Here is a 9215-nt window from a genome sequence, read left to right as displayed (position 1 = left end):
CAAATGCTGAAATTCGTTATACAATCTGCATTTTTACCGAAAGTATTTTTCTACTTTCGCATAATGGAGAGAGAACAGGGGAAGTAACTCTAAAACACATATGCCAAAGGGTTCTGAATAAGGACATTATCTTGCTTATCAGTTAACAGGTCAAGGCCAATGTTTCAAAGACGACATTTTGTTAAACGAATATATAAAACAGTAAATTGAAGCGAAAACATACAGTATGAAACTTCTCGTGATAACTGGTGACGATTTAGGCTACAGCAAAGAGAGGAATGAAGGACTTGTGGACTGCTTCAGAAAAGGTGTCATCACACACACATCCTTGATGGTGAATGGAGTTGGTGCAGAGCATGGAGTCATGTTGTGCAAGAGACACTCCGTACCTATGGGTAAACAACTTAGTCATGGCCATTGTCGAAGCAAGCTTACTTAGCTAAAGAGAACCATATGGTATTTCGAAATGGCAAACTCAAGTGTCAAGTATATTTTATTATCTCAATATTTAGAACAGTATATCTGAATATCTTCATTTTAAGATTAAATTGCACATTTAGTTAAATGTTTATTCTTGTAGATTTTTGGGCATGGGTGTCTCAGCCATCTGATTTGCTACGATTAGCTGTGCAGAGTTGAGTTGTGGGTTTGAATCCCAGATGTATCCTGATTATGTCCCTTGGTTTGTCTGCACCATACCTATGCTCAATGTTTTTCAAAAGTGGTTAACATCTAAGACCTGCATTGCTATGGGCTTTCCTTACACACAAAGTTCGCACACTTTGCTGAAATATGTCTCAAAGAAGTATTAAATTAACATTATTAAAACTAACTCAATCACTATTGTATTTTATATTTGTATTTAAAATATCATTTGCAGCATATCATGATGATATATATCTCAATTTATTACATATTAGTTTTATCTCCATTCTATCATGATATCATGGAGTGTAATGTTGTAGAAATGACACTGACAACCTCCTATAACAAACTGATAAGTGTGCAATATGATTATCTATTCACTTTTCAACTTGTTCCATATAGTTTTTTTAACCCGAGTACATCTGTCTCCATACCCGACATATCGAGTTTCAGATTTCCATGATAATAAGACACACAATCAATCTTTTTTTTCGTTCTCCTCATCAAATTGAAAATACATCTAGACACTGTGTCATTTCTTCTTCAGTGTCTGGAAAGCTTGTTTGATAAATGAAGATGTAAGTTATCTCCCCTGGTCAGGTACTCAAGCACCTGTCAGAGCCGTGTTACTATCAATATGCCATGACATTTAAGTTGTTGTTGATATCCAAAACCATTTAAAAAAAAAGAAGATGTAGAGCATAGTCTGTCCTCCATTCCCCACTCTATGCAAGGATCCAGATATTGTAGGTTCAAATGCCAGATTCGTTCTGACTATGATACTGATGGTTTCTTCAGCGTCCTTACTTGTGATCTGACAGTCATGAGAATTATTTTTTAAGTTTCATGGCTTATGAATCATGAGTAATTTATGCACTCTCCTACACAGAGTTCCATGTGGCCGGCAGCCAGCCATCATAGTACCTCTGCCACAGGCCAGCGCCATGTGATGATTCGTCACATCTTTCACAGTCCATTGAAGATACCGTATTTGACATAATAAGCGCCCAGGGCCCTCTGAAAATTAGAAATAGGGGGCTCTTATTAGAATATTATTTAGGTGAAAAACAACAGAGTTGAAAGATCGTAAATTTCATGGTTTTTGCTGACAGCCTGAAATGTTTATATACGACGGATATATTTATCCAGAATTTAATTTCCCATGATTAAGGATGCATATAACACACATATTATATGCGAATAAATAAGTCTTGTGTACATTGATTAATTGGAAGGGGTGCTAATTGGGATTGTTCACTAGCTAATATCTTAGCAAAAATCGCCGTGGGCGCTTATTAGAGTGGATCGCTTATTACATCGAATACGGTATTGCAAATGCTTTTCATCCGTTTCATGTTTGACAAGTCTACACATTTTCATAAACAAATGTCAAAGAATGGTTACGGTTCATTAAGAAAGTATCCTATTACGTGAAAATCTACTTGTTTGGCATAGTTATCCTTTGTTTACATTGGTTGTACGGCTTACGTGCTGTCATCGAAGCCCAACGGAGAGCTAGCAATACGGTCACTTTGATGCGTAAATACGTATTGTCATGCAACTCACTGTTGCAGTTGTAGTAGCATATTTATAAAATTATGCAAACCAATATGTAAAGCGCCCCAAAATACTTTCATTATCCATTCTAATCTGATTTCTGAAAAAGCGTGTTTGTTTACAAACAAGAGAAAAGTCAGGTCACGTGATATGCAAATTAGCCTGTGGCAGTTGTGTTATGCTGAGTCACCACTGCGCCGGAGTGTGAAATTTATGATTAATTACAGGACTGCATTTCAATATCTCTGAGGGAGTTCCAGTTTCTGAGGCAACAAAGTCCAGCAGTCTTGTTGATAAAGAGGGATTATTCTTGGAAAAAGAAAGATTTTGGGAATCAGCAAAAGGTGGACATTTAGACATTAAAGATGTAAGGACTTTTGGTGATTTATTCTCACACCAATGTTATATATCCACATCCCGAAGCAAGGGCATTAACCGACTATGAAAGTCCAGTTTCCAGTCTTGCCTGAATAGACTGAAATTTCCAGGCTCAATCATAGCACCACCAGCAGCTATCATGAATTATGTCCCTTCTATGTCCCTTCTGTTGACCAATCAGATTCCACCTCTCATATCACTTGCCATTGCTTCAACAAAATGACGGCACCCAGTCAAGACGATTTTGTCAATAATCAAGATCTATATCGTAATAAAACGGGACTAACATCGCGAAGTGCATCAAAATCACTTGAGTATCATGATGAAAAATTTGAAAAGATTTGCAAATATCTGGTGACGCCCAGTTAGCGATACACATGCTTTGCAAATCCATCAGTCGATTGAAATATCACGTTTAAATCCCTGTTGTTTACGAACCAGATGTCTATTTCAATACACGATTTTGATTATGCATAGACTCATTAGTCCAGCCAAAATGTAACTCTGGAATTTTCACCATTACAGGTATGCATGGGTTAGACAGGGGCAGAGTTCTCTCCCTTCCATTACTCTCGTTGTATTAAGTGCATTTCTTCACTCTTTCTGTTGCCCTCCTGAAGTAAACACATGTTTTATGTGATCACCGTGTCAGGGCGTTGCAAGATTAGAGGGTGTTGTATCCTAACTGGGGCTGGACTTTTATAGTCAGTTAACACCCTTGCCTCGGCAAGATGGCATTCTTGATATTGACCAAGAGCAACTGTGCAACAAGAAAATAAATTGGCCAGGCATATGAGTGTCTTTCATTATCATATAATCACAGGAGCATTTATTAGCAAAAATCATAACGTAAACCAGACCAAATTATTTTTCTTGTCTTGTCATCATCATAATATTGTGCCACAGTCATACAATATGGTTCATATAATATACAGGTTTACTTTCTTTTCATATCTTTGTGCTTAGCAAGCCTTAAATGATCCCTCACATTACTTGTTTTAACCTTCTGCCTCTGGGCAGGACTGAGTGGTGTTAGATTGGAGTAAAAGATCTGATTTCAATGACATTGGATGCTGATGTTATGACCATACATGTGCATCTTCTTTGAGGTGAAAGTAGAGTTGGAGGCACAGCTGACAAAGTTTGAGGCACTAGTTGGACATCCCCCAATACACGTAGACGGACACCAGCATGCCCATATCTTTCCTGGTAGGTCTCCACACATCATTTATAACTGTTTTATTGGTGTTTAATGTTTGTTTGTTTGTTTGTTTGTTTTTTGTTGCCACACTCAGCAATATTCCACCTATATGACGGCAGTCTGTAAATAATCAAGTCTGGTCCAGACAATCCAGTGATTGACATCATGAGCATCGATCCACGCAATTGGGATACAATGACATGCAGCAAACAAAAAGTCAGCGAGCCTGACCACACGATCCCGTTAGTCACCTCTTACAACAAGCATGGCCCATGGCTAAGCTGGTATTATGGAGTTACATTTTGGCTGGACTATCGAGTCTATGCATAGTCCAATCAAAATCGAGCAACGAAATTGAAATCTGGTTTGTAAACTGTCGCACAGATTTTGGTAGATTGCAGGATTTGCAAAACATGTGCATCGCCAACTTGTTGTCGACAGATATTTTCCAAACCTTTTGATGTTTTTAATCAAGGTGCTACCCTGATTTGATGCACTTAGCGATGTAAGACCCGTTTTATCACAATATAGATCTTGATTATCGATCAGATCAACTTGACTGGGCGCCGCCATTTTGTTTGAAACAAATGCATATGATGGAATCGGATTTGTCCATAGGAGGGACATAACTCGTAATAACCACTGGTGGCTATGATCAAGCCCAGGAATTCCAGCCAAGTTTGGCAAGGGTGGAAGCTGGACTTTTAAAGTCAGTTAACTCCCTTGCCTCGGGAAGATGTAGTCTTTCATACTTTTGGACAGTTGATCATTTTATGACAAATGTTGATCAAAATTAGAGGGGCAATGGGGTAGTCTAGTGGTTAAAGTGTTAACTCATCACGCTGAAGACCCGGGTTTCGATTTCCCACATGGGTACCATGCCCATTCCTGGTGTTGCCTGCCACGATATTGCTGGAATATTGCTAAAAGCAGCATAAAAAAACATACTAGCTCACTCACTCACTAAATGTAGACTTTTTCAAAAATGAATAAGATGAAAACATGTATAATTTGTAGAATGGACTGTGAAAGATGTGATGAATCAGCAGATCTAAGTGGCCAGTGGTAGTGGTTCTAGGTTGGCTAAAGGAAACTCTGGGTAGGAGAGTGGGGAGTAAGATACAGGCTCTCATATAACAATTGCCGATGCAGATCACAGTTAACCTGCTATTTTGTCCTCCCATGTGAAGGTGTGAGAAAAGCCTTCGCTGAGGTGCTGGGCTCTCGGGGCATCAGGAGCACCAGACTGCCGATCGATCCTGTCATCCTGTCCGGAGACTGGATCCCAAGCGACTACTTGGATTCCTTCAAGGTGATCATCGAGTTGTCTCGTCAGAGCCTGCCTGTGTTCCAGGAGAATGGCGTCAGGTGGGTTGCAGCATGTTACCTTGGAGATTTGATTTGTTATTAGTCCAGACGTAATTTATCATTTGTTTCACAGATTGTGTGTCATATTTTACTCTTTTTTTAAAAAAAATAGACGAGTTAACTTCTGTCTAAAATTTAACAGTTAAATTGCCATTCTGACTATGTTTGCTCTCTGTTTGCTTCAAAAAAGCATTTAGCTTAAGTGAAAGGAGGGCTATGTTCCCGCAAATAAATAACCTGAAATAAACTAGTGGGTGTGAAAATTCATAAACAATATAGCCGCCGCACCTTTTTATGTCCATTTCTCACTTACATTTCCCATGTCATTTACACTTGGTACATGGGTAGTTTGTTTGTTTGTTGTTTAATGCTGCACTCAGCAATATTCCAGTGATATGATGGCAGTCTGTAAATAAATAAGTCATGTGTAGTTACTATTAGGGATCGACATACATGTTTCAGATTTTGTTTTATTTAGTTTTTTGTTTTGCCCTTGATTTGACCTTAGCATAAATGCTAATAAATACACTTAATGCTTTAAAAAAACAATCTTGGCTCTGTTAACATCTTCTCATCAACCACTGGGAGCTGAAACTTCAGATACTTTTCCATTGAACAATGATACTTAAATTGTTAAAGATGTTTGAATCCTACATTTCCATGTGGCCACTACGACAGCAGGAATATTGGTCTGTCGGATTAAAACAACGTTCACTGACCCATCTTGAACTTTTACATATTTAGCTCACATGACTGAAAGTGGCATGAATGCCCGCCATCTGTCATGTGTCGTGCATCGTCTGTCATAAACATTCCTCCCAGAGACCAGAGCAAATGAAGCTGAAACTTCATGTTCGCTCTTGATGATGACACCCTAGTTTGTTGAAAAGGTTTGAATACAATTTTCAATATGGCCACCACAGCAACCACATTGAAACACCTGTTTATATCCATTTGAAGGCATGCTCAATCACGCTGGTTCAAAATGTCAGAGGGGGCACGGGTGGCCCAGTCATCTAAGGCGCCGCGATTCGCTGTGCAGAGTTGCGTCCTTTGGGCACGCCAGAAACCTATGATTGTGGGTTCGAATCCCGGTTCGCCCCGATTATGTTTCTAGGTTTGTCAGCACCATACCCGTGCTCGTGGGTTTCACCGAAGTGGTAAACGTCTTAGACCTGCATCACTTCGGGCTTTCCTCCCACATTAAGCTGACACGCCGTGATATAACTGGAATACTGTTAAAAGCGGCGTAAAACCCAACTCACTCACTAAAAATGTCACAAAATGCGGTACATGTAGTTGCTCAACATTAATGCTCCATTTTTTTCAAAAATAAAAATTTTGATCTTGATTTGACATGATTGTTCCCATAAAGGGTAAAACCAACATAAGGTTCAAATCTGATTTTCAGTATGGACTCCCGAAACAAGGTTTAATCATTAAACTTACCCTTGACTCTATTTGCAGTGATGGAGGAACATCTTTTCCTGTTTTCTGGGAACATGTATATATTGATATTAACATAAGGATAGTACACTAGTCGGGAACTCCATCCTCTGAAGTAAAGGTAACAGACTTGTCATCTTTTTTATTTCAGAGTGAGCGACTGTTTCTTTGGACTGTGCACCATGGGGTACGACATGACAGTGGACAGACTCAAGACAGGAATAAGTAGGGCATATGAGTCTGTGGCCTCAGGAGCAGGCGACTCTGTGTGTGAGTTGATGGCCCACCCAGGGTACATGAATGGAGAGGTGGGAGGATGTGGCACAGGTGCTGATGATTTCTCAAAATCAGAGGCAAGAGAACATGAGATCCATGTTCTGAATGATAAGTCTCTGCAGGCATTTTACACACAGGAACAGATAAAGCTTGTGCCTTTTAGTGAATGCTGGCAATGAGATCCTAAAGTACTGTTGGAAATCTTTGGAAACATCCTCCTGGATCCATTCCTGTGGTTCTTGCGATCTCAAATTACCTGCCCTACATCTTCGTTTGCCAATTTTATTTACTATGCTCCTCAGTCTAACACAGTGCGAGTTACAAACCAGCCTCAATGTTGGGTTGGTGATATCAAGAACATGGCGGCCAGTCCCATTGATTAAGATAAGTTTGTGAAAAAATTCAACATTGAAGAACTGACCAACATGCAAAAGAAAATCCTCAAACAGCTTTTTGGTCATCTTCAGGAGGCAAGAGAGTTAACTGACTTTAAAAGTCTAGTTCCACTCTTGCCAAACTTGGCTGGAATATCTGGGCAAGATCGTATCACCACCAGTGGCTATTTCAAATTATGTCCCTTTTATGTCCCTCCTATTGACCAATCAGATTCCACCTCTCATATCACTTGCATTTGCTTCAAACAAAATGGTGACGTCCACTGATCATGATCTGATCAATAATTAAGATCTTTATTGTAACTAAACGGGTCTTACATTGTGAATTGCATTAAATCACGTGAGCACCGTGATTAAAAACATGAAAAGATTTGGAATATATATGTCGACGCTAAACTGACAGCATACATGCTTTGCAAATCCTGCAATTGACCGAAATCTGCACGGCAGTTTATGAATCAGATGTCGATTTCATTACGCGATTTTGATTGGACTATGCATAGACTCATTGGTCCAGGCAAAATATGACTAATTCCAGCCAAGTTTCGCAAGGGTGAACACTGGACTTTTGTAGTCAGTTAACACCCTTGCCTCGGGAAGATGCTTTCTGGCGGAAAGGATGTCTTCATGTACATGAAAATTGGCCGTGGCTTTGGTTTCTAGACTATTCCTTACCAATTCCAGTATCTGGACGTTTGATTGGTCGGTAAAATGTTAGTGATAATCAAGGGCAGGTAATTTGAAATTTAAAAGCAAAATCATAAAGAATATATTTTACAGGGTATTACTTGAATTTAAAAATTATGACTTTTGTCCTGGAAAAGTATTCGATTTCTGTTAGGGGGTACTTGTGTGAAATATTTGACTTTGATGTCAGAGTACTTGATATTTGTGAAAATCTCCATGAGTGTCTCTAAGATATATTTGAATTATGGAGAAACAAAAGATCTTCTTCGAAACATCATTTCCCCTTCTGTTTGCACTTTAATAAACATAAATGAGCAACCATTTGATTCTCAGTCGGGGGATCAGGGCTGGGATTTAGGTATGAGATCAGCATTTTTTGTCTTAATGTTCAGGAGCCCAATTTTTCCCCCAACATAAAAAAATGTGCGCAAATAGTATATTTTTGTAAATACAGGAGCTTGATTATTTTAGAAAAATATCCCCACCAACCCCCTAAAATCAAAAGGATGCTCTCTTTTGTGCTTCACGGTGGGCAATTTGATTTCACACATAAATGGTCTGCTCGAGGAATGTGGTTCTGACTGGTAGACATGTGATTGTTTAGAGATGGTGACAGCCAAATTAGTCACAAACATCTCATATTAAATTTTAAATTTTAAAAAAAATATTTTTATTTCAATTCAGTAGAAATATATCTAACATTGGTACATGGGGTATTTAAGTGTAGCAATTCATAGAATCTTAAAACATGATCAGATATGGGTATGTACATATATTGATTGACTGAAAAATTATAATAAGTAGGCTGATAATTCCTTCCATTTTCTGTTGAATCTATTAATACTACTATTTTTCATTGCGATAATATTTTCTATTTTACATGTAAATCTTTCAATATTTTTTATGAAGAAAGGAGAGCATAATGGAGTTTTCTTAATGCTTGACTAGTGAATGTATTTTTTGGCAAGAAGAATTATATGGTTGAAAAGATAGTTGTTTTTGTTGTAGCAAAATAACTTATCCAGAATGGTAACATGAATATCATACGCATTTCGATTTCACACCAAAATTCCTTTACAAAAATGCATTCTACATACACATGATATAAGCTTTCAGATTCAGAGACACAAAAAGAGCATATATCATCATCCATTAACTTCATTTTCAATAATTCCTATAGAGCTCAAATTTATGAATCTGTACTGGAAATCTATTACTTTAACATCAATGTACACGTTGTACAATTAGAGAAAACATTATTC

At 38.2% G+C, this 9215-nt stretch overlaps 1 protein-coding gene across 1 annotated transcript; it reads left to right on the top strand.

The window, feature by feature from the left end:
* Positions 1 to 82: 82 nt before the first annotated feature.
* LOC124134916 (carbohydrate deacetylase-like) lies at positions 83 to 8620 on the top strand. The gene is made up of 5 exons (XM_046500010.2): positions 83 to 395; positions 2430 to 2569; positions 3690 to 3789; positions 4972 to 5149; positions 6747 to 8620. Exons 1-5 carry the CDS (start codon positions 227 to 229, stop codon positions 7048 to 7050), a joined length of 891 nt encoding a protein of 296 aa, XP_046355966.2. The 5' UTR covers positions 83 to 226; the 3' UTR covers positions 7051 to 8620.
* The last annotated feature ends 595 nt before the right edge of the window (positions 8621 to 9215 follow it).

The sequence above is a fragment of the Haliotis rufescens genome, unplaced genomic scaffold (genome assembly GCF_023055435.1).
Source record: "Haliotis rufescens isolate VD_foot unplaced genomic scaffold, xgHalRufe1.0.p SCAF_15, whole genome shotgun sequence".
NCBI lineage: Eukaryota > Metazoa > Mollusca > Gastropoda > Lepetellida > Haliotidae > Haliotis > Haliotis rufescens.
Note: the sequence above shows the minus strand (reverse complement) of the source record. Positions and strands in the feature narration are given on the sequence as shown.

Bases quoted from the DNA above. Each gene is read 5' to 3' on its own strand.
- LOC124134916 (XM_046500010.2), top strand. From the start codon at position 227: ATGAAACTTCTCGTGATAACTGGTGACGATTTAGGCTACAGCAAAGAG. The intron at 396-2,429 runs GTAAACAACTTA...GATTAATTACAG, and splicing joins GAGACACTCCGTACCTATGG to GACTGCATTTCAATATCTCT. The intron at 2,570-3,689 runs GTAAGGACTTTT...ATCTTCTTTGAG, and splicing joins GACATTTAGACATTAAAGAT to GTGAAAGTAGAGTTGGAGGC.